The sequence below is a fragment of the Myxocyprinus asiaticus genome, chromosome 3 (assembly GCF_019703515.2).
Source record: "Myxocyprinus asiaticus isolate MX2 ecotype Aquarium Trade chromosome 3, UBuf_Myxa_2, whole genome shotgun sequence".
NCBI lineage: Eukaryota > Metazoa > Chordata > Actinopteri > Cypriniformes > Catostomidae > Myxocyprinus > Myxocyprinus asiaticus.
In genome coordinates this window covers 6,531,824-6,558,553 of record NC_059346.1, presented here as the reverse complement: position 1 = coordinate 6,558,553, position 26,730 = coordinate 6,531,824, and the positions used below count along the sequence as shown (strand labels likewise).

Below are 26,730 nucleotides of genomic sequence, written 5' to 3'. Positions count from 1 at the left end.
ATTGCTTTTCAGGGGCATATTTTGTTAACATATAGCATGTCCTCCATATCAAATACATTGATCAATTTAATCAGATTTAATTACAATGTTAACTCAGGTGTCTAAATGCATACTTTGATAGGCCAAGAATAGAATATTATGAAATATATAAAATCTTAAATGGGTCAATGATATGATGCTCTTTTTTTCTTTTTTTTTTTTCTTTTTTTTTTTTTTGTCCACATCTAATAAATTATTCAAAAATACATTACAAACACAATTCACACAAAACAATTAATTGAATACACCTCTTCTATGATAAACACATTTTCAATTACTGAGTTCAAAGTCATTTTGATAATTTGTCTGGGGCTTAAAGTAAAAAATGTCACGTGGTGTAACTGTCTGGAGAAAGTAAATTAAAAAAAAATCTAAGTCTCAGTAAAAGCTGAAATTCTTGAAAAAAGAAATGTTGGCATGAGTAGTGCAGAATAATTTATTATTATTATAATTTCTTGAAAAAATAGGCAGTCAAACAATTTTATTTTAAAATATGATTAATATTTGAAAAACTTTTGTCCACCAAATTAAAGTCAAGTGGTGTAACCAAAATATAGGTAAAATCATAAAACAGAGAAGACCTCTTAAGACCCGCAAGACTGTGTGTGAAGTTTTAAAAACAAATCATTATTTTGTCATATCATTAAATAAAAATATCAGGTCATTTAGCGCAACCATGAGAAAACGTCTTGATATTCTTGACTTCAAAATTAATGATATTTATATACAATATTTTTCACCTTGAAACATATGTTTGAAAGCTTTTTTTATTTAATGATTAAGTTGCATACACTCGTGTACTCAAGGTGCAAGGAAAGTATTTAATACCTTTTACTTGATGGTTACACCACATGACATTTTTACAAATAATTAAATACATTTTATTTTGTAGAAAATGTTATAAATGTTTTTCAAAGATTTGTAAAAACAACGTGAACTCAAAGATTACATGTCTACGAATTTGACATGTTTTAAACTAGGTTTTTAAAATATATATATATAATTATTATTATTTTTTTTCACCCAATTTGGAATGCCCAATTCCCAGTGCGCTTTTTAAGTCCTTGTGGTTTCGTAGTGATTCGCCTCAGTCCGGGTGGCGGAGGACGAATCCCAGCTGCCTCCGCGTCTGAGACGCCAACCCATGCATCTTATCACGTGGCTTGTTGAGCACGTTGCCACTGAGACATAGCGCGTGTGGAGGCTTCACGCCATCCACCGCGGCATCCTCGCTCAACTCACCACGCGCCCCACCGAGAACAAACCACATTATAGTGACCACGAGGAGGTTACCCCACATGACTCTACCCTCCCTAGCAACCGGGCCAATTTGGTTGCTTAGGAGACCTGGCTGGAGTCACTCAGCATACCCTGGGATTCGAACTAGCGAACTCCAGGGGGGTTTTTAAAATATTTAATATCTCACCATGATCCACACTGTAAAAAAATATTTACAGTAAAATACTGGCAGCTGTGGTTGCCAGAAAATTACCGTAAAAATACAGTGACCATGCTTCAGGCATTATGGGATGTTATTTTGATGTCCGGATGCCTGGTTGATATTATTAAATAATATAAAGGTAATGTACTACATGTGCACACAGAACACCATTAGGGTAATGTATGTGATACTAAAATAGTGCAATAAAGATGAAATAAACTACATAAAATATAACATAGAACACCCCCAATGTACATAAATGATATCAAAAATAAAAAGAAACAACTATTCCCATAAAATCTAATGAAATGTGATGGGTCACACAGGGACTTCTGGAAAGGTCTGATTATTGTTTTTACCGTAATTTTAAAAAAATAGTTTACTGTAAAAGTACAGTATTCTCTTGATAAACATAATTACCGTCAACTTTACAGAAAAATCATACCAAACATTTAAAAAAACATATATTTAACACACAATATTTTACTGTAAAATTGCATGTATTGTGTGTGACATATATAATATAATTTTTTACTGTATATGTTACGGTATATAACCAATTCATGTTTTTTACATTCTTTTTCCTTTAAAATGATGGATATTTGTACAGTGCATACATACATGTGTGTTTCTTCAGCTGTGGGCACTTTTTTTTTTTTTTTTTTATTCATTTATAATGAATTATTACTGAAAGTCTGGGTCTGGGACAAGGCTAAAACCCTAAAATCTATACATACTAAAAGGTATTTGATGAGCCCCAAAAATATATGATGAAGACCTGCCAAAAAGTTTCTAAGTCAGTTTTAATGTGACCTTCATATAACTGAGACATATTATTGCCCGAAGTTGAAGAAACACACACATACAACCACACTTTGCTTTTTCTCCATCACTATTGAAGTATTTTCTCTTTTCTGCCTACATAGGTCAGAGTTCGGCTTTTGGCTCTCCAGTATTGGTGCCGTTCTCTCGCTGGAGCTCTGAGCCAAGTCTGGCTCGCTGTAGCCTGGATTCATATCCTCTCTCCGGCCCCTCCGTGGCCCAGTCCTGTTCACCCCCATCAGCATTAGTCCCAGCCTTACACCGCATACTTCCCGATCGACCCGTTCCCGTACCCCTACGCCGGAGTGAGTCGGTGGGCCGCAGAAACCTACTCCGCCACCCCAACCCCCTCCCACCCCTTCTGCCCAACCGGGACTCTGACTATGAACTAGAGCCGCCCGACAGGGGGCGCAAAAGGGCAATCGACAACCAGTATATGTTCTTCTGATAGAGACAGAGAACAGGAACAAAAGATGAAAATCGCTCCTGGTTTTTCACCCAGATGGAGAGCATATGGCAGCCAAACAGCGATCTCAAAGAGAAAACAGCCCGAATTATGCGAGAATACAGGCGAGACTCGCAGTAGAGGCAGGTGTCTGTTAGTGAACGATGCTGCCTGACACCTGACCCTGCCTTTCTAAGAGTCCTGACAGCTGTCTTCCCTGTGAATGTATTATATGGACGTTTCACTATGGTTGAAATGAGTGTTTATTATAGAATTACTAAAGTAGAGATGAGAATTAGACAGCTGCTCATGGGGATACCGAAGATGTGTTTGAGAAAGCATATAGAAAGTTTCATAAAAGCTGGTCAGGAAGTTGTTCACAGGCTTGGGAACATACACCACCTACCAAACCTTGGCAAGGGTCTATTCAAAGACTTAGAGATAGTTCACCCAAAAATGTAGTCACCCTCATGTCATTCCAAACCTGTATGACTTACTTTTGTATGCTCAACTTTCTTTGCAGACTTTCTTGTCTCATCCTCTCGAGTGAACAAGCTTCTGTCATGCGCTTATAGACACACAATCAAGCTTTTCACAGAAAAATTAAATTTCCATTTCTCACAAAATCTATCATATGCCTTTAGAAGACTTGGCATATGACGAATGGACTACTTTTATGAAACTTTGGAGTCCTTTTAAAGCTTTGAAGTGAGTCACTATCAGCTGACATTGTACTGAAAAGTCGGGCCGGAATAGAGTGCAGCAGTTGGGTTTCAGAAATAAAAATCCCATTCATTTTCTCCATAAACAAATTCATTTTTAACGATAACTTAAAAGCTTTTAAAGACAGACCTTCCGTGAGCTCCGAGGTTGTTAATTGATGATATATGCTCCTGTTGAAGTCATCAGTCTGCGTTATTTCAACGTCATTGTTTAAAAATTGTGTTTAATAGCGCAGTTTCTAGTGAAGAACCACGCTACCCATAATCCTGAAGAGAGATCCACCAATCAGAGAATCCATTCACTCAAACTACTTCTATATCTTTATATATCTGAATATTTTGCAATACATTTAAAATATATTATTTCTATACTTTAAATCAATAGTTTTATACATTTCCATCATTTTTCATGCGATTACGTCATTCGTGATGCTTCATGGGATTGTAGTTCTTTCCCTCATTGAAGACGTTAAGTACACAGTCTTGTACCTTTGTCTTTTTGTCCAGATTTCCCAATAGTATTTTGCTTCAAATCAAAGTTTATAATGTTGTGATTCATTTCGGAGCTGGTTGGTTTGGTTCATGACTTAGAACTCTTTTATGAAGGATTTTAAAGAAATCCCTATAGAAAAAATGAATGGGAAAACTACTTCTGGAAACCAAGACAGCTGAAAAAGTTGTCATTTGAAATATTCATTACGTTTAATTTTTCCAAGTCATATGGGTTTGGAACAACATCAGGGTGAGTAAATTATGACAACATTTTCAGGTGAACTATCCCTTTAAAGCTGCAGTGTGTCATTTCTACAGAGCCACACACTTTTGAGGAATTAAACTATTGATGGCTTAATTGTAGTTGTCTTACCTATTATGCTGTGAGAAGACTTTTAACATCGAAAAAATGTAAGCTGCACACAGCAGCTTAAAGAAATATTTCGGTGTTCAAAACAACTTTTTGGCTGTCGACAGCATCTTTGACCCGGTGACAGATACCACAGAGAATAATTTAATTTTGTCCCTCAGTTTGTAAAATCTAACAAAAATTATGTTTACAGAACAGCACTTACAGTGGAAGTCTATGGGGCAAGAAATGTGAAACTCATTTTTGTTAAAGCACTTTTATTAAAGTTTACGTAAAGTTGTTTGAATAATACTTATAGCAGCGAGACTATGTTTTTAGGTGGATGAACTTCTGGCTTTTCATTTCGGTTGTAATTTCTGTGAATTTTATTTGCACCATATAAACAATATTTTGGGGATAGATGCATTACGTCCATTTTCTGGTATTTGGTTTAGATTGTCAGATGAGTCTTGTGGCTATACTTTCAAAACAGTGTGTATATTAACGTTTGTCAAAATGCAATTGCTGTATACATGATTTTTGCTTATTTTTACAAAATTATTTTCTGTGGTGATCGTCCGAGTGCCATGGATGCTTTGAGCTCGAGTTGTATTGAACCTTAAACATTCCTTTAAACAATGATTAGATCAAAATAGTTCTTAGTCTGGCAGCACACGCACATACACATTCAGATTTAATTTCACACACTTTCAGATGTTTAATTCACATTCTTCATGTTCAATTATAGTAATACACAGGTTTCTAGTTTTCAATAAGTTTTGTGTATAGGGAGGCCAAATATTTTAGACCATAGAACGCAGTTAGCCATGTCATCATAGATTCTAGAGGTCCTATGCTAGGTTTACAAGTTAACTGACCAAAGAGTAAAAATAACCGAACCAAACCAGCAATAGCTGGCTTAATGCCTAAATTCACATCACATTTCACAAAAGACTTTATTTTATTATTAACCTGTAAGGTAGTTCTTTCTAAAAACATTTAGCATTTTAACTCACCCTCCTGTTTTTCATGGCTCTTAGCTGTGGAAATACTACTTTTAAATGAACAGCTACCACATCTGACACCACAAATAGTTGATTTAAGCTATCTGTCTACCATTTTTCAGTACATGCATTACAGAAATGTTGCTTGGTCATTTTTGGAACGTATTCTACTTTTCCTCTGTTTTTGAATAGTTGTCTTTGTGGCTTAACACTACCACAGTATTCAGATTCAGCAATTACTTAGCAATATGTCTTGTTCATACATAATTGGGTGAATGTCACAAAAACATGTCCAGGTTACACATCCAAAGAAAAAAAGGATGAAATTATATTTTGCATGAACAAAATGTTTTTAGGACTTTTTAGATCTTTTAGATTTAGATAATTCATGTTTTGCATTGTGATATTATTCAACATTTAAGCACATTTAATTTTTTTGTTTTGAATATCAAATCTTACTTATTAGCCTTTCATTACTGTATAGTAATGTTTTACTGTATTACAAAACGACTACTACTTTTTCTACTTTTTATTCAAATCAGAATAAAAACAGCAATACTTCCATGATGCAGAAATAGTTTTTCATATATATATATATATATATATATATATATATATATATACTAATACAAATCATATATAATTTTACAGTAATGTTGTTTGCATTATGGTAATGGAAATTTGAATGAAAATAATGTAATGCACAGATGTTTATGGCTCAAAAAAAAAGGCTTTATCTTCTTTCAGCAAAATTTAATTTCATATTTTTATTCCTTCAATTTTTGGATGCCAATATGACTTGCACTTGTTCAATTAATCATGCGAAAATAATTCATTTCTTTGCTCTCTCTCTTTCTCTTCTGCTTTGCTGCAGAATTCGGTCTCTGCTACATTCTGTCCCATTAATTTATCTTTATTGGCCTTCTTTTATTTATATTTTTGTAACGAGCCTTATTACCACAAAGAACCATTTCACACTTCTCTCTGTGGGAAAACAAAAGGCGACCATGTTCTAGACTCTATGAATATATACAGTATATTTTTTAACATGATATGAATGAAAGCGTGAACTGTACCTGTGTATCACTACCTCGCATTGCATTGTGGACTGTGTTCCAGGTGGGCTGATTTTGCATTGGATGGAGGCGGGCAGCATTGAAAGATGAAGTTAGACAATCAATTACTAAATTGCTTGTGTCATAGACATGCATGTCTACTAATAAGTGATGTGCTAAATTCAATCAGCAGAATATTGTTTAAATGACTATGCTGCTTCCGCAAATGACCCAGAATGTCCTTTTGTAATTGTAAAACACTTGTTTTTATGCAAATATGTTGTTTATATCATGATTTTTAATATGTACAGATTAAAGGTTGTATATCTGACTCTATCAGATACAACAGAAGCTGCACTGTCTGGTAAGGAATGGCTTATTCCAAACGTAGTGCTCCACGGGCCCTGTTGACAAAGTAAATCTCAAAGCCATTTGTACTGTTTTGGTTTGGTATTGTTTTGTGTAGTAACTGAAATGGCCGAAGGGAGGGAAAACTGATCCTAGAACAGTGCTTTGGACTTGTAGATGCTTTATACATATAGGCCGATAACTGGAGCACTAGCCTGTGCCACCTTCTGATGGAACCAATGCTTCAGAGTGGCAAATGTACCCCGTCTAAGGTCCCTCGATGTTCAACTGATGAATGAATGTCTTCTCTCTCTATACTGTTGTTACTATGAGATGAATGAGAGCACTGTAAACCCCTGGGCTTTACCCTCAGCTAGTTTAACCACTCCACCACGGCTTTCCGATCAAACGCATGTTACTTTCCATGTAGCATTATGCATATTAAATTATATCAACTGTATATTTGATTATTTTTTTTTAAGAGGAAAATAAAGTTAATGTTTCAATCCACTTAATGTTCTTTGCTTCTTAATAAGATAAATATGTCAAACAAACTATAAGAAATACTGGTAACTGACAAGAAATATGAGACGCACAGTATTAAACACTAATGAGTTTTGTCTAACTTTGATCATAATGCTTCAAGTTCAGTTGCTCTCAACACTTGAATAATTTACTTCTAATTTGTCCCAAAAGAGGATGTTTTGCTTAGTGTTACACACCTTAAATAAGATAATTAGGCTAAAATTGTTATACTGTATTAAAATAAACATACATTAAAGGTTTTGCTCAGAATATCTTTTTACACTTCACAAACATCTCAACACTAGGTTGTATATTGGAGGACCCTGATTGTATAGGTTTATTTGTGTTTATATAATATGTACCATGGTTTAGTGATGGTACTGTAATACTATGGTAAAAAGATATTGTTTGATATAAGAATGAAGATGTTTGAACAGTACATCTAATAATAATCCATATCAAAGTAGCAATAAAACCATGCTGTTACCGTACACTAATAAAAGCTGTGGTTGCCAGAAATTTACCGTAAAAATACGGTGACTATTTTTCAGGCTTTATGGGAGGTCATTTTGATGCCTGTATATTCTACCGTTCACTAGCGTTTATATTATTAAATGATATAAACTTGATATACTAACCTTCTGGAACTATAAAAGTCTACTTTTCACTTTAAAATACATTTTATAATCACAGTAGTAACTACGAAAGGCCACATGATGATGAAGTTCATTAAGAGTGGCCCTTTTAGTAGCAATAACTGAAATAATTAATTTGACATTGAAATAATGCAATAAACATGAACTAAACAACATAAAATATAATACAGAACACCCCAATGCACATAACTGATATAAAAAATATGAAGAAACATTACTATTCCCATAAAATATAATAAAATGTGATGGGTCATTCAGGGACTTGTGGGAACGCCCAACTATTATTTTTCATCGTAATTTTAACAATAGTTTACAGTAAAAAGTATGTGTGTTTTCTTTCTTGTTAAACATAATATACATTTTTACCATTAATTATACTGTAACGTCATACCTTTTAAATCTAAAAAACAATGTTTTACTGTAAAATTACATATCTTGTAAAATCTATATTATTTTAACGTATATACAGTATATTAATTTTACTACCCTTTAACCAATTAACATTGTTGTTTTATTATTATTATTATTATTATTATTGTTTTATTTTTTTTACTGTAGCATTTTTACATTATTTTACCATAAAAAATTACGATCATTTTTTAAAGTGTAGCTTCTCCATGCTTTATTGGGTTTTTCTTCAACTTTGGCACTTTTAGTTCCGTGGACTTCTAGAAAGTAAACTCACGTTAAAACATTTTTCGCACCGTCACTAGTTTATTTAACTTTTCTACTAACAATGTCCATCAGTGAATGTACACGAATCACAAGAGCTTTAAGTCATTTTTGTCATTTTTTTTTTTTAAAGTAATGTGTCATTTCTGAAACAGTGTCATTTCAAGCACATATCAAAATTTTGTATTGTGTTTAATAGAATTCTGTGGTGAAAATGACACCTATGGAACATTTAAAAAACTTTTTTTAATAAAGTGACCAACATCTTTGTCTTGCTCAGATGAATTTCACAGCTAAAATTTATTATGCACAATTAAATAATAATTTTTACACTTTTTTTTTTTTTGCATAATTTGACAATTCTGTTTTTTGTTTTCTTAAAACATCACTTCGTCTCATAGTTCATCTCAAGTATGCTCTTTACTAGCACTTGAAGTTCACAATTTATTAGGGGCCAAATTTTTTTGTGTGGTGGAAAAGATTCACACACACACACACACACACACACACACACACACACATATATATATATATATATATATATACATTGGGGGCCAAACATTTGGAATAACGTACAGATTTAGTTCTTATGGAAAGAAATTTGTACTTTTATTCACTAAAGTGGCATTCAGCTGATCACAATGTATAGTCAGGACATTAATAATGTGAAAAATTACTATTACAATTAAAAAAAATTAAACTACTTCAAAGAGTTCTCATCAAAAAATCCTCCACGTGCAGCAATGACAGCTTTGCAGATCCTTGGCATTCTAGCTGTCAGTTTGTCCAGATACTCAGGTGACATTTCACCCCACACTTCCTGTAGCACTTGCCATAGATGTGGCTGTCTTGTCGGGCACTTCTCACGCACCTTACAGTCTAGCTGATCCCACAAAAGCTCAGTGGGGTTAAGATCCATAACACTCTTTTCCAATTACACTATGTAACACAATTTTTGTTCCTCGGTAGTAAGTGTTATTTCCTAATTGCTTATGCCTCAAAAGTACAGAAAATGGTTATTATTCCCCACAAACTTTTCTTTTGTGACCAGGACAGTGTTATTTTGAAATGTACCTATTTCCAATGAGAAAACGGGTGAATGTGTGTCTTTTCGTTCACATAAAGTCAGAAAAAAACAACATATGAATCCAAAACCCTTCTTTATCTGTGGTTCGACAAAGACACCGGCTTTGACCTTTGCCTTAGACAGCTTAGGGAAGAAGTCTTGAAGGTACTTGAAGGCTGCTGACTCCTTATCTAGAGCTCTGACAAATTGTTTCATAAGGCCCAATTTGATGTGCAGTGGTGGCATCAGCACCTTCCGGGGGTCCACCAGTGGCTCCCACTTGATGTTGTTCCACCCCACAGAGAACTCGGTCTGCTGTGGCCAGTCCCACCTGTGGTAGTGCGCCTTTGTGTCCCTGCTGTCCCAAAGGCAAAGATAGCAGGAAAACTTGGAGACCCATCAGAAATGCCACCATTTTGAAGTCTCCTATGACCTCCCAGCCGTACTCATCATACTTCAAGGTGTCCAGCAAGGTCTTGATGCTGTTGTAATCCTCTTTGAGGTGCACCGAGTGAGCCAGGAGAAGAGACGGGTACTTGTTACTATTATGGAGCAGCACGGCTTTGAATATTACTTTAGTATAAATACATGTTAATTTGGACTATATGTGAACGAAAAGACACAAATTTGCCCGTTTTCTCATTGGAAATAGGTACACTTCAAAATATCACTGTCCTGGTCACAAAAGCAAAGTTTGTGGGGAATAATAACCATTTTCTATACTTTTGAGGCATAAGCAATTAAGAAATAACACTTACTACCCAGAAACAAAAAAATTAAATAAAAATTTGTTACACAGTGTAATCTGTTGTCCAATGTCTGTGTTTCTTTGCCCACTCTAACCTTTTCTTTTTGTTTTTCTGTTTCAAAAGTGGCTTTTTCTTTGCAATTCTTCCCATAAGGCCTGCACCCCTGAGTCTTCTCTTTACTGTTGTACATGAAACTGGTGTTGAGCGGGTAGAATTCAATGAAGCTGTCAGCTGAGGACATGTGAGGCATCTATTTCTCAAACTAGAGACTCTGATGTACTTATCCTCTTGTTTAGTTGTACATCTGGCCTTCCACATCTCTTTCTGTCCTTGTTAGAGCCAGTTGTCCTTTGTCTTTGAAGACTGTAGTGTACACCTTTGTATGAAATCTTCAGTTTTTTGGCAATTTCAAGCATTGTATAACCTTCATTCCTCAAAACAATGATCGACTGATGAGTTTCTAGAGAAATCTGTTTCTTTTCTTCCATTTTTGACCAAATATTGACCTTAAGACATGCCAGTCTATTGCATACTGTGGCAACTCAAAAACAAACACAAAGACAATGTTAAGTTTCATTTAACGAACCAAATAGCTTTCAGCTGTGTTTGATATAATGGCAAGTGATTTTCTAGTAACAAATTAACAATTTAGCATGATTACTCAAGGATAAGTTGTTGGAGTGATGGCTGCTTGAAATGGGGCCTGTCAAGATTTGATCAAAAATGACTTTTTTCAAATAGTGATGGTGCTGTTTTTTACATCAGTAATGTCCTGACTATACTTTGTGATCAGTTGAATGACACTTTGGTGAATTAAAGTACCAATTTCCTTCTGAAACAGCAACATCTGTACATTATTCCAAACTTTTGGCCACCAGTGTATACACTAATTGTATTTGTATATTATATATATATATATATATATATATATATATATATATATATATATATATATATATATATATGTGTGTGTGTGTGTGTGTGTGTGTGTGTGTGTGTGTGTGTGTGTGTGTATAGAAATAATTGTAACACAATATATTGACATGGTTTATGTTTATTTTACTCTTTGTTTCAAATACCACAGTACAATCTGTTATTTTTCAATACAAATCAACCCCTAAGGCATGATATTGATATGATATATGATATATGTTTTCATAATACCATGGTTCTTTTTGTCAGGGTCTAGACATAACTGTTTATATTCTACAGTCTTAAGGACTTTTCAGAATTATCAGTGAAATGTCCATTGACATTTGAAAATGGAATGGACAAAACTTCCAAACTCCTTATTAATTCATTATTCTTCAGTCCTCATATGACAGACAGACCTGCCAAACCAGAAGAGAGTTTGAAAGCAACTCTGTGCGTGCGTGACGTATCCAGTCCACGTCAGCACCTCGCGGAAATACTGCCGCGAGCAGGTCGACCGGATCAGACCCAGGAGTTGTGATGTTTTTCCAATCGAATAGAGAGTGTAATATCAAATAACCCATCGTTATCTAGTTGTACCACTCGTTGAGTTAGTGCTTTTGTCCTTAAACCGCATCCGGTGCCGGTTCCGGTTGATAAGTGCCACAGAAAAGGGGGGACAAAATGTCCCTGTTCCAGTCTGCACTCGAGTTCCTGGCCGGGCCCGGCGGATCCGCCGGTGCCAGCCGCGATCAGAACGACTTCGTCGGGCAGGTGGTTGAGCTCGGGGAGCTGAAGCTCCGGATCAAACGAGTCATCGCGGAAGGTAAACGATTCATTCAAAATTGCACTAGGCTAGCCATGCTAACCTGTGTTAGTTTATATTAACCTGTGTCTTTTATTTTAAAACAACTCTGGATGTTACTGTAATGTATGTACATTGTTTTATTAACATGCATATACATTGCATGTAGTGTACATATATATAATTGTGGTTATAGGATGATGTATGGACTAAAACTTGCTTGCTACGTTGTTAGCAAGTCACTTGCCTCTGATGCACCTGACCATGAATTCACATGTTTCATATGTTCTTCTATATGTTTTCACTGTTTTTGTTTGGTTTGAGCCATACAGATATATTTGTGTGTGTGTGTGTGTGTGTGTGTGTGTGTGTGTGTGTGTGTGTCAGTCATTTACTTCCATGTTAATTACATGTATATGTATATATAAATATCCACTTGACTATTAATTCATGGTTAATATTTCATATGCTCATCTGTATGTTTTAACTGTTCTTCAGATATATGTTTATCTATGCTGACATGAAGTGGTCCGTAATCAGTGTTGGGTGTAATGCATTTCTAAGTAATTAATTACTGTAATTAGATTACTTTTTCATTGAGAAAAGTAAGGGATTACTCTGAATTTTTCTGTAATTTAATTACAATTACTTCTGATGTAATTGTGTTAAATACTGTATAGACTATAGAATTCAATTCTATTTAAAACAATAGTGAATTTGAAATCAAAATTTAACATCTAATGTTAAAATGTATGTTTTCTAATTTAACGCTGCCCCTTTAAATTCTTTTGTGTTTTTCATCTGGTCGAGGTTGATCAGGGTTTTAGAAAGTAATTAGTAATAAGTAATGCAATTACTTTTCAGACAGTGTAACTAGTACAGTAATCTAATTACACTGTAGAAGATGTAATTGGTAGTTAGTAATTAATAACTTTTTTAGAGTAACGTACCCAACACTGTCCGTATTGAAAGATTGCCATGTTCATGTACCATGGTATTTACGTGTACTCTACAATGATTAAAAGAGTGCCATGTTAGTACCATGGTACATGGCAAATAAAGTATGGTATTGCCAAAGTACATGTCCAAAAAACTACACCGCAATAACAAAAAAAAAAAAATCTTATTGACTGTTTTTTGTTTTGGTTTCAATAATTAAGCATTCTTAAAATAAGATACATTTACTTGAGGAGCAAAATGACATATACTGTATTTTGTCTTGTTTTCAGAGAAATAAAAAAAAAAAAAAATAGTAGTCTAATGTTTATGCTTATAACAAGGGAAAACTATTTGCCAATGGGGAAAGATTGATTCAAAGGGAAATCAAATGTTTTCTTGCGTAAACCCCACTAAATTTAGTTTGATTTCTCTGAAAAAAAAAGACGTTCACATTAATCCGGATACATTTGAAAATGATTTCGAAACGCTCTCCGTCCACGCTGCCGTTTTCATGCGTTTTCCAAAAGATGCGAAAAATCGCTGTTTCATTTACGGTCTGAAACGCTATTGTTTTCTGTCGCGGACAGCAATTTTGAGTAAACTTCCCATCACCTTTGAAGGAATGCAATGTGAAGGTTGTACAAAGAAACATTTATCTTTAACGACCCTATCAAAGTGAATATCACAACAACGGCGCTACAACATGGGACGCCATCTTGATTGTTTTGGGTTGACTGGGTCACATGACAACAAATACATCTTGTTTTCAAATATCCATTTTCCCTGTCCACAGTACAATGTGAAGACAGCATTGTCAAAAAGCTCGGTTTTTGCTGACAAAAACGCTGTTTCGGTGTGGACGGAAGGCCAAAACTTAGAGAAAAAGATGCGTTTTCAAATGAAAACGTATTATTGTGGACTTGGCATTAATATCTTAATGTTATTTTGCTTCTCAAGTATTTATTTCTTGTTTTAAGGATGTTTAGGGATCTTTACCATAAAATGAGACAAAAATACTCATTAAGAAAAGGATTTTTTTGCCATAGTGGTACTACTTTGTACTTTTAGAGTGCCATTTAACGGCACCTTTATTAGCATATCTGCATAAATTGAAGTATTTCAAACATTTATAACTTATTTCATAAGTTTATCTGTCTTCACGCTGTTCTACTTGGTTTTGAGGCATATAGTTATATATTCATTTACAATGTGTGTGTCTTTCAGCATCATCTTTACGTACATACATACAATAAGTAGTAATTAGAGGTCGACCGATAGTGGATTTTGCCAATACCGATAACTAAGGTGGTTGAAATGTTCTTAGCCAAAATGAACAAAGTTCCAGATTCAGTCTATTGTGCAACCAAATCCCAATAATAGCCAGAAAAAATGAAGGACTTTTAACTATAAACAAGCCCAAAATACATTTACTTATTTCGGGACTCTTATTTTGAGATGACAGAGAGTTAGAATGCTCTAAATTTAAGTACTTACCAGATTAAGCTTTTATAGCCTATATTCACCAGACAGAGGATTTTATATATCGGCAGGTGAGGTTTTTTTATTATTATTCACAAGAAAGTTGGAGACACGATGTGTGTGCCGCGGGTCACATTTCTATATAGGTGCATTTTTGCTTTGCATGCTCTTGCTTCCATTTAGAACACTTTTTATCTAATCAAAATAACAAAATATGCATTGAAGTGAGGAATAAAAATATGGTTGAATATTATCAATGACAAAAGATTTAGATATAACAAATCCTCACAAGGTGTCAGTGATTGTTTTTATTTCACTTCAAGAGGCTGCTGTTATATTGTAGGAATAAAACATTTAAAAAAGCAACTATCGGCACCGATTAATCGGTAAAGCCGATATATTGGTTTACCTCTATTAGTGATAGACCGATATATTGGCCAGGCTGATTAATCAGCCGATATTTGGCCATTTTGTGATTATCGGCCAATAACCGTGTTCGCTTGGCCGATGAACAGAAGTGATAACATTCCCTTGTGCCAGTTAAATTGTATTATGTTTATCAGCGTTTACCTGTATATCGGCCTTCTGCCATCCTGCTCTCTAGATATCGGCATCGGCCATTGAAAAACCCATATCAGTCAACCACTAACAATAAGCAATAACAACAATTTAATACATTATATTTGGACCTATATTGTATATGTCAAGTTGTGTATTCTTGTTACACCTATTGAGGTCTGTGGAATTATGAAAATAAGATCAGTAACTCCATAACCCCTCATATAACTCAAGGCAGTCATTGACTCTCTTGTGGATATCTCAGGGCCTGGAAAGGAAAGCTGTTCTGGGTGAACACAAAAGGGTATATGTGGGTTTGGAGAAGGTTAGTAGTTAAAAATCTGTCCTGGTACCAAATGTCTGCAGGTTTGAACTCCGTAAGGGTTTGGGATTTTTATTATCACCATTAACCTGAGGTTGTTGTTCCTGTCAAATGTATCCTGTCAGTTACTTTGGATAAAAGCGTTAGGTAGTAACACAGTTGCAAAGTACAGAAAGGGAGAGTTAGGTTAGTATTTGTGTCATGTACACCACTCTAAAACAACTTTTGTATTTGGTTAGCTGTTTGGGGACAACTTTTCTCTCTATGACTAAGTATTGTTTACATAACAGGGGGTTGTATATGCATTGTATCTTGTTCTTTGAATGATAAAGACACTTTTTTGTGTGTGTAATTTTGATTTGGTTTTTCATTTTAGTTTTAATGTTTGGACTGCAATGATTGCCATTATTAGTTGAATTTTAATCAGTAATGCATTGCTGTGTCTGGCAAGGGATTTAATATTAGAAGAAAAAAAAAAAAAGGCCAGATCATATGGTTACTGGTCTGTATACAGTGGCAAGAAAAAGTATGTGAACCCTTATTTAGAATTAGAATTAGCTGGTTTTCTGCATGAATTGCTCAGAAAATGTGATCTCTCTAGGGGGCCTGGGTAGCTCAGTGGTAAAAGACGCTGGTTACCACCCCTGGAGTTCGCTAGTTCGAATCCAAGGGCGTGCTGAGTGACTCCAGCCAGGTCTCCTAAGCAACCAAATTGGCCCGGTTGCTAGGGAGGGTAGAGTCACATGGGGTAACCTCCTCGTGGTCGCTATAATGTGGTTCGTTCTCGGTGGAGTGCGTGGTGAGTTGAGCGCGGATGCCGCGGTAGATGGCGTGAAGCCTCCACACACGCTATTTCTCCGTGGCAATGCGCTCAACAAGCCGCGTGATAAGATGCGCGTGTTGATGGTCTCAGACGCGGAGGCAACTGGGATTCATCCTCCGCCACCCGGATTGAGGCGAATCACTACGCGACCACGAGGACTTAAAAGCACACTGGGATTTGGGCATTCCAAATTCCAAACCTGGCAACCAATTAATGAAATTAAATTGGAGATGTGGGTTAGAGCTACTTTGACTTATAAAAAGCACTCAAATATTTTGAGTTTGCTATTCACAAGAAGCATCTGCTGATGTGGACCATGTCTTGCGAAAAAGAGATTTCAGAAGACCTACGATCAAGAAGTGTTGCTTTGCATAAAGCTGGAAATGGTTACAAAATTATCTTGAAGAGCTTAGATATTCATCTATCCACAGTTAGACAAATTTTCAAATGGAGACGATTTAGTACTGTAGCTGCTCTTCCTAGAAGTGGTCATCCAGCCACAGAATGCTCAATGAGGAAAAAAGAACCCTAGAGTGATAGCTATAGACTTGAAGGATTCATTGGAACTGGTTAAAATATCTGTTCATGAGTCTACAAAATGGAAAACATTAAACAAGCATGGTGTCCATGGCAGCACACCACGAAGGAAGCCGTTGCTTTCCAACAAAAACATTTCTGTGCACCTGAAGCTCGCCAAAGACCACTTTGACACTCCACAACGCTACTGGGAAAATGTTTTGTGGACTGATGAAACTAAGGTTGAACTGTTTGGGAAGAACACACAGCACTATGTATGGTGTTAAAAGGGCACCGCATACCGACATGATAACATCATCCCTACGGTGAAGTACGGTGGAGGGAACATCATAATTTGGGGCTGCTTCGGGGCCTGGAAAAATTAATTCCCAAGTTTATCAAGATATCTTACAGGATAAGATCAGGGTTGCTGTGCACCAGCTGAAGCTCAGTAGAAGTTGAGTGATGCAGCAGGACAATGACCATAAACATCGAAGTAAATCCACTACAGAATGGCTTCAAAAAAAGAAAATCCACCTTTTGGAGTGGCCAGTCAGATCCCAGACCTTAACCCAATAGAGATGCTGTGGAATGACCTCAAGAGAGCCGTTCACACCAGACATCCTAAGAATATGGCTGAGCTGAAGCAGTTCTGTAAGGAAGAATGGTCCAAAATCCCTTATGAACATTGTGCAGATTTAATCAGCAGCTACTGGAAATGGTTGGTTAAGGTTATTGCTGCTAAAGGAGGATTGGCCAGTTATTAAATCCTAGGGTTCACTTTCTTTTTCCACAGCACTGTGAATGTTTAATGGGATGTGTTCAATGAAGACATGAAAGATTATAATTATTTGTGTGTTGTTAGCTTGAGCACATTGTGTTTGTCTATACTTGTAACTTTGATCAAGTTGAGATCACATTTAATGCAGAAAACCAGCTAATTCCAAAGGGTTCACATACTACTTCTTGCCACTGTACTTGATATTTATTTAATTGCTCTTTGTTCTATTTATGCCGTTGTGTTTTTTTTTTTTTTGTGGCAATTTGCGGTGCATGTGAATGTTAGTGCACTGTAACGTGAAACTCTAAAGCTTCTTTTGATTCGTGCAGCCTGACTCAGGTCACGGTTAGATTTCATTTACCCATCGCCATGGTTACAGGCCGCTTTGGTCACTTGAGATTGGAGTGTTTCGAAAGCGTCCATTTAACTCAATACATACACGCCTGTGCGTAGCTCATTGACATGACATCCTTTTTATGGGTTCATGAAGCCATACATGGGGGGGGGGGGTGAAGCAGAAAAAGGTCTTTAAAAATGTTATATATTGTCAATAAAATCACCAGTAAACTATGCTGAGAATTCTAGACTAGATTTTGTGCTCATCTAATGTGACATTGTTGCATTGTTGTTGTTTTCCTCTCTAGATTTTCATGTTTAAATGTCAAGCACCCATATCTCCATCTGGACCAAATGACGTTGCACTGAAAATCCAGTTTGTTGTCTGTTGTTCCAGCACAACCACAACACCATTTTAAAGCTCTGACCTTGTGAAATTCTGGTCACCACAGAAGATCTTTATACCATGGACATCTCAGTTTCTGTTTATTTCAGACTCGATACGAAACCCATCCCCTAGAGCACTTTTATTTTTTCTTTCAGGAAATTGATGTAATTCCACACAGATGAAGTGGGTCAAACTTAAATGAGATGGTGATATGATGGTAACAGGAACTAACAGGAAGTTCACAAAACTTAGATCTCTCGATGATGAAATAGTGTGTAAAATGGAGGTTTAGGGGCTAATGAGAGATCATGTCAAAATACGACTCCCCTAGATGAATGGTTCTTAAATGCTGGATCGTATTAAAGCTGTAGACGTAATGCCATACTTCCTTGTGTGTCTCTGTTTAATAATCACTGCTTGTGGCAGTGGTTTCTCTCTGTGAGTATGTTATTAATGCATTGTGGGAGGCTGACTCATTCAGGTTATGTTTATAGAGGGTTTAATAATGCTAGAGAGGCGGTGCTGTCAATTGCTGACACATCCAAACTCTGTGTGAATATGTTGTAAATGTGCCACTCAAAAGTCGTCATTTTTATTTGTATAGCGCATTTCACAACACACATCGTTTCAAAGCAGCTTTACAGAAAATCATGCATTAACAAAAAATGAAACTGTAATATCTATAAAGTCTAAGTGATCATTTTGTAGTTTGATTAAATATGATTGTAAATTGTGTATAAAAATCAAATAATAATTGTATTTAGAACCCCTGTGAGCAAGCTGAATGTGACTGTGGCAAGGAACACAAAACTCCATAAGATGCTGGTTAATGGAGAAAAATAACCTTGGGAGAAACCTGGCTCACTGTGGCGGCCAGTTCCCCAGCATGAATGTAATTCCAATATTAGTTATTTACGTTCAGTGCAGGTAATGGTTTTAGATTAGTAAACTAAGTAAGTGTTAAGGTCCAGTGTTTAAAACCATTTTTTTATTTTTTTTTATGAACTGTAAGATTAATGATTTATGTCTTTGAAGTCCATCCTGGATTAACTGCAGAAGTACACATAGATGCATTGTCCTTTGCTAGTTGGCTGATGAAGGCTTTTGTTGGCAATTAATTGATAGTCTACGCATTCCATTATAAGAGTGTAGTCCATCATTAGACCAAGGTGACGCAGGCAGAGATCAATGAGGTGCATCGCAGGTCATTTCGTTGAGGTTCGGTGTGGTCCATCCTAAGTCCAAGGTTCAGGCAGTGGCATATGAAGTATCCGATGTCTTACAGTTGGAGTTGACATCAGTTCATCCTCTGAAGTCCATCGTAAAAGACTGAAGTGATGTCTGGCTAGCACCAGCTGTAGTTGTCGTATTCACTCAGAGACACATAACAGTGGAGTTCGACACCAAGCAGGAACGGAGCTGGATCTGGCCGGGTCTGGTTACCTCGGGATATGAATTTATGCAGATTTATAGATCATGATAGATGTTTCTGGTTCCAGCAGACCTAACTAAAGCAGCCTAATTGTGAGTTGATGGATAAATTAAGTGTATGCCTGGCTAAATAGATGAGTCTTTAGTCTAGACTTAAACTGAGTGAGTGTGTCTGCATCCCGAACAGTGTTAGGGAGACTATTCCATAGTTTAGGAGCCAAATAGGAAAAGGATTTTGATATTCTTGGAACTATTAACGAGCCAGAATTTTGTGATCGTAATGAACGTGATGGAATATAGCATGTCAGAAGATCACTTAAGTACTGTGGAGCTAGACCATTCAAAGCTTTGTATGTAGTTAACAGAATTTTTAAATTAATAATAAATTTAACAGGTAGCCAATGTAACTGATAGAATGGGGCTAATATGATCATATTTCTTGGTTTTAGTCAGCACTCTGGCAGCTGCCTTATGAACCAATTGAAGTTTATTTATTGATCTTGCTGGACATCCTCCCAGTAATGCATTCCAGTAATCTAGCCTTGAGGTCATGAACGCACGAATTGGTTTTTAGCATCAGCAACAGAGAGCATGTGTCGGAACAGCGATATTTCTGAGGTGGAAGAATGCTGTTCTACAAACATTGGAAATTAGATTTTCAAAGGACAGATTGGTATCAAATATAACACCCAAGTTCTTCGCTGTAGAAGATGACGTAACCTCCAGCGAGAGTCAAATTATATTTTAGCAGCTTATTTTTAGAGGTTTTTGGTCCAATAATTAGTACCTCTGTTTTTTTTTTTGTTTTTTTTTAACCTTAACATTGCATACAACAGAGAACAGTTTTACTATCTGACATGTTAGTTTTACATATTCAAGCTGTATCGACCATTATTCAATTTTAGGTATATCAAATACAATATACAAAAAGGGAAAACATCCAAGTACATTTAGAAATACAGGAACCAGGAGAGAGAATATAATAATAATAATAATAATAATAATAAATTAATAAACAAATAAATAACATTGAGGTAGTTCAAACCATTATGGTATGTAATAAGTTATCTTATTGCATTAATAAAGGCATTAAAAGAGTCCATCTTTTTGAAAATTTTGTCTTCTGAAGCCGTAATGCATATGTGATTTGTTCCATTCTGTACAGCTCCCACACTTTTTGAATCCAAACATTGTATGATGGAGGGTTAAATTTCAACCATCTGAGTGTGCTACACTTAATAGCGGCTGCCAGTAGAATTTGTAGCAGATACATTTTTATCTCTACCCTCAAAGTACCTCTGTTTTGTCAGAATTGAGTAGAAGGACATTTATGGCCATCCAATATTTGATTTCATTGATACACTTTGCTAATTTGGAGAATTGTGAATTTACATTGGGTTTAGAAGAAATATAAAGTTGGGTATCATCGCCATAACAGTGGAAACTTATTCCATGATTCCTGATAATAACTCCCAGGGGAAGCATGTATAAGGAGAAAAGCAGAGGCCCTAAAACTGATCACTGTGGCACTCCATACTTTTGTTTGATTTGACAATTCCTCGTTTACACATACTAAGTTGTAGTGGTCTGATAAATAGGACCTAAACCATGCTAATGCAAGTCCACTAATGCCAACATAATTCTCCAGCCTATTCAAGAGAATGTCGTGATCTATTGTTTTGAAGGCAGCACTAAGATCTAAAAGCACTAGAAGTGAAATGCAGCCGCGATCAGATGATGTGAGCAAGTCATTTGTAACTCTGATAAGTGCAGTCTCTGTACTGTGATGGGGCCTAAATCCTGACTGAAATTGTTCATATATACTATTTCTCTGTAGAAATGAACATTGTTGGGAGACCACTACCTTTTCTAGTATTTTCGACATAAATGGTAGATTTGAAATCAGACTGTAATTAGCCAATACTCCAGGATCAAGCTGTGGCTTCATAATAAGTGGTTTGATAACTGCCATTTTAAAGTTTCTTGGGACATGTCCTAAGGATAGCGAGGAGTTAATAATATTAAGAAGAGGTTCTGAGATTACAGGGAATACCTCTTTTAAGAGCTTAGTTGGTATTGGATCTAACATACATGTTGTGGCTTTTGATGTTTCGATAAGTTTTGTTAGTTCTTCATGACCTATGACGGTGAAGGATTGAAGTTGCTCATGAGGAAAATTATGAGACACTGTTTTCTGAGGTGCTGTGACATTTGATTGCATAGTTCCAATTTTATTTTTGATTATTTAAATTTTTCAGTAAAGAAATTCATGAAGTCATTACTATTGTGCTGCGACGGAATATTTGGTTCAGTCGATGCTTTATTCCTAAGAAATTTAGCCACAGTACTGAATAAACACCTAGGATTGTTGTGGTTACTTTCTATGAGTTTGCTGAAATATACAAAGCAGTTTATCTCTTTTCTAATAGACCAATTCTAGAATATGTGTCTTTTAGGAAATGTATGTCTTACATCCTGTTTTGTGCCAAAATCCTAATTCATCACAAAACCAGATCCCAATTCAGAAGTTCATAATTACATCACAGTGAACCTGATCATATAATATTGTCTCACTCTGTCTACAGGTGGCTTTGCATTTGTGTATGAAGCCCAGGATTTGGGCAGCAGTAAGGACTATGCCCTCAAGGTATGATGATGTCTTCACAAAGAAAGTGATTTAGCATAGTCTCATGACTTGTGCGAGATGGTGAATGGTGAGATCTCGTACGACTTGGTTCGTACAACTTTTATTCCCATAGTGTGGGTGTAATGATTAATCGAAATAAAATTGAAATCACGATATGACGTAGTGCGATTACAAAACTGCAAATGTATAAAATTAAAGAATGTTTTTAAATCCGCATTCCCAATACATTCAAACATTCAGATAGTCCCGCCCCCAACTCGCACCATTGGTTGAGTAACGTTGTTGGGGTGGGTCTAAGCAAGTCTCTCAAAACAAACAGGAATTTTTATACGGCCACATAGACACAGTGGCCCCATTTACACCTTGCATTAACATGCATTTTCGGTGATCGGAACGCAGTCGGATTGCACTTGACCACATAAAATGACAGATGTAAATGAACCCAAGACCCATTGTGATCAGATCATGATCGGATAACTGAAACCTCATTCGGTGGTCAGGGATTGATTCTGACCACATTCAAAGAATCGTTATCTGGTAAGTAATAGGCCTGTTGTGATTATTTTTTATTTTTCTCCCCAATTTGGAATGCCCAATTCCCAGTGTGCTCCAAGTCCTCGTGGTGGTTTAGTGACTCGCCTCAATCCGGGTGGTGGAGGATGAATCTCAGTTGCCTCCACGTCTGAGACCGTCAATCCACGCATCTTATCACGTGGCTTGTTAAGCGTGTTACCGCGGAGACGAAGCGCGTGTGGAGGCCCACGCTATTCTCCTTGGCATCCACGCACAACTCGCCATGCGCCCCACCGAGAGCGAGAACCACACATTATAGTGACCACGAGGAGGTTACCCCATGTGACACTACCCTCCCTAGCAACCGAGCCAATTTGGGTGCTTAGGAGACCTGGCTGGAATCACTCCGCACGCCCTGGATTTGAACTCACGACTCCAGGTGTGGTCGTCAGTGTAATGCACGCTGAGCTACCAAGGCCCCCAGCCTGTCGTGATTATTAAATAATCATCTGATCGTGGGTAGTTGCTCTAACCACAGTTATTTGAGATAACCGTGATTATTGTGCACTTCAAATTCCAATCACATTTAAATGCCGAAACGGGGGAATTTTAAGTCAATATATAAATTCAAGGAACTGCGTGTTTGTGCGTCATTCAGTTGAACTAAGAGCGTCATGAGCGCGGATGTTAACCAGAGCAGCTCTTGTCTGGAGGGAGTGCGAGAAGCGCTTCTCAAGCGCTCTGATGTGTGCACCGCCAGCAGAGGCTCGTGCCAAACTCCCTTGAAAATATAAATGAAAAAATAGTAACTTTGTTACTGAACACAAAGCGCTCCATTTTCACTTTAATTTAATGATCGTGTAATGGCAAATGTTCTTGGTCAAAGCAGGATCATATACACAGTGTTAATGACACGCAGTAACACAGAGGAGGAGACACGCTTACTCTATTTCTGTGGAGTGATAAAATTATGAATCTCAAAAGGTTTTGCTTCATGAGAAATAAGGACTTGTGGGTTTAATCAATGTGCATTAAAATAACGAATGAACGTGAAGAAATTAGGACAGAAATATTTTACTATGTATAATATAATATTCTATAATATAAATATGTTATATTATTATTTTATATAAAATTTTTACATTATTTTTATGAGTTCCAAAAACAATTAAAGTTCAACAACTTTAACCGTTTAACAAAAAGTGGGACATAGTTTAAGTATTTATAAATATTTTGATATTTTAACATAATTGTTCATGTCATTTATAAGTTTTTATAGCCTTTAAAGGAAACTATATATTCCTATTTTATTATATGTTTTATATATTTGAAGTTAAAAATGATAAAACGACTTCTTAAGGTGTATGAAGCACACATGCACCTTAGAAATATGACAATTTATTTGACAATCGTCATAGCCCTAAAAGAGACAATTAGTCATCATAGCCCTAAAAAAGACAATTAATCGTCATCCAAATTTCATAATTGTACAGCCCTAGTAAGTATTTAATTATGTGATGAGGTTGTGCTACAATCATCCGTTGGTAAAGTGCTGTGTTGTGGGTTTTTGCCTTTTATTGTTTATTCTACCATTGCAATGTGAAACACAAAAAGACACTGCCGCCTTGCAATCTTGTCTCCCGAGCAATGAACAAAACTCCATGAATTATTCCATTAGATAACACTTGAAATATCTAGTGTCTCTCGTAAAATCCCCACTCGCTCGTGTCTCATGTTTTTTAATCGCTATTTGGCTCGCGCGACACTCACGTGAAACCAGGCTTCACTCGTTTTAGATAAGAAGCATATTTAGCTATCATATTTTAGTGATGGAAAGTATTTGAATTATCCATCAATGTTTTTTAAAATTTGCTAAAAGACAGATCATTTTTAATTACGACAGCCTCTGATGTAATATGTAAGTAGCAATTTTGCGTACTGGGAAAGTATTTTAATATTGAAAAAGTTACATACTTCAGCTTTAATAAAAAGAAGTCTACATGCACTGCTTGCTGTGCTTTCTGTATGTCAGCAGCTGTGTTCTCTGTATCGTATTTACACATACTGAAAGCATGTGTGAGGCTAATGAGCGCTCTAGATTCACTAATTACCCTACTATCATACCATATTTCCATACTAACTTATTGAGTTCTAAAAAATAACAATGAAAAGTGTGCTGAGACCGTATTGAAATAATTGCAATTAAACCTTTTATAGAAACCTACCAATCAACAAACTTGATGATTTTAGATAACCTTCTATCCAATATTTTATTTGAGCAAATTTAGTTACTAATTTCATATTTTTGTATGAAATACAAATGACTGATGTGTGTCATCAACCTGTAATACGCTTTCCTCGTCTTGATGGGTAAGGGTTAGACTTTATGGTTGGAGATTAAACTTAGGAAGAATCATTATAAAATGATTATTATTTTTCTCTATGGGGGTAAAAGTCGTACGTTTTTGTACGAGCCAACTCATACGTGGTACTAATTATTATGACTTGACATGAGACTGGGTTGCTGTCACAGTTCATCTCAATGGATTCAATGTGTAGTGTTATTATCTGTGTCTCACACAAGTTTTTAATATCAGATGAAGATCCACCAATATGCACCGCATGCCAGAATCCACTATCTTTGAAGCATATTTTACTGGATTGTGCTGGTTTCATTTCTTTTAGGAAATTATTTTACTCAGCAAATACTTTTGAAGAGATTTTTTAACAAAGTCAACCATGAATCAGTTTTAAGAGTTCTTGTCGAAAATAAATGTTAAAAACATATTCTTTTAACATATTTGTACTTGTTTTTCGCCATGAAAATAGCCATGAAAGCTGGCATGACATAAAATCAATAACTAACTAACTAACTAACTTATTATCTGTGTTAATGGAGTCATCAAGACTACTACATTAACTCATAATGATAGGAGCCGTGCTGATTTTAAATTTTATTTTTGCAGAGGCTTCTTTCCAATGAAGAGGAAAAGAACAAAGCCATCATTCAGGAAGTCTGCTTCATGGTAAGAATTGAATTTGTTTTGTATTTAATTTTACGTACACCAATCAGCCACAACATTAAAACCACCTGCCTAATATTGTGTAGGTCCCCCTCGTGCCGCCAAAACAGCACCAACCCGCATCTCAGAATGGCATTCTGAGATTATATTCTTCTCACCACAATTGTACAGAGCGGTTATCTGAGTTACCGTAGACTTTGTCTGGCCATTCTCTGTTGACCTTTCTCATCAACAAGGCATTTCCATCCGCAGAACTGCCGCTAACTGGATGTTTTTTGTTTTTAGCACCATTCGGAGTAAATTCTAGAGACTGTTGTATGTGAAAATCCCAGGAGATCAGCAGTTACAGAAATACTCAAACCAGCCCGTCTGGCACCAACAATCATGCCACACTCCAAATCACTGAGATCACATTTTTCCTCATTCTGATGGTTGATGTGAACATTAACTGAAGCTCCTGACCCGTATCTGCATGATTTTATGCACTGCACTGCTGCCACACGATTGGCTGATTAGATAATCGCATGGATGATTGTTGGTGCCAGACGGGCTGGTTTGAGTATTTCTGTAACTGCTGATCTCCTGGGATTTTCACACACAACAGTCTCTAGAATTTACTCCAAATGGTGCCAAAACCAAAAAACATCCAGTGAGCGGCAGTTCTGTGGATGGAAATGCCTTGTTGATGAGAGAGATCAACAGAGAATGACCAGACTGGATAGAACTGACAAAGTCTATGGTAACTCAGGTAACCACTCTGTACAATTGTGGTGAGAAGAATATCATCTCAGAATGCTATTCTAAAAGTTGCAGGTTACCAAATTATTGGCCAAATTGTTACACCATAACCTTACTAAATATGGCGTGATAAA

At 36.2% G+C, this 26,730-nt stretch overlaps 2 protein-coding genes across 7 annotated transcripts in view; both read left to right on the top strand.

The window, feature by feature from the left end:
* Positions 1-7,223, top strand: part of LOC127430205 (SH2B adapter protein 3-like) — a 77,726-nt gene extending 70,503 nt beyond the window's left edge. For all 5 annotated transcript variants that reach the window (XM_051679808.1, XM_051679834.1, XM_051679823.1 and 2 more), the window contains one exon: positions 2,407-7,223. In XM_051679808.1, the coding sequence (XP_051535768.1) occupies positions 2,407-2,750 (344 nt within the window). In that variant the 3' untranslated portion in view covers positions 2,751-7,223. The remainder of the gene's footprint in view (positions 1-2,406) is intronic.
* A 4,553-nt stretch (positions 7,224-11,776) lies between these two features.
* Positions 11,777-26,730, top strand: part of LOC127430104 (cyclin-G-associated kinase-like) — a 69,611-nt gene continuing 54,657 nt past the window's right edge. The window contains exons 1-3 of one of the 2 annotated variants that reach the window (XM_051679586.1): positions 11,777-12,123; positions 22,261-22,322; positions 25,802-25,861. In XM_051679586.1, coding sequence (XP_051535546.1) covers positions 11,982-12,123; positions 22,261-22,322; positions 25,802-25,861 — 264 coding nt within the window. In that variant the 5' untranslated portion in view covers positions 11,777-11,981. The remainder of the gene's footprint in view (positions 12,124-22,260; positions 22,323-25,801; positions 25,862-26,730) is intronic. The other variant, XM_051679596.1, reaches the window with a different exon arrangement.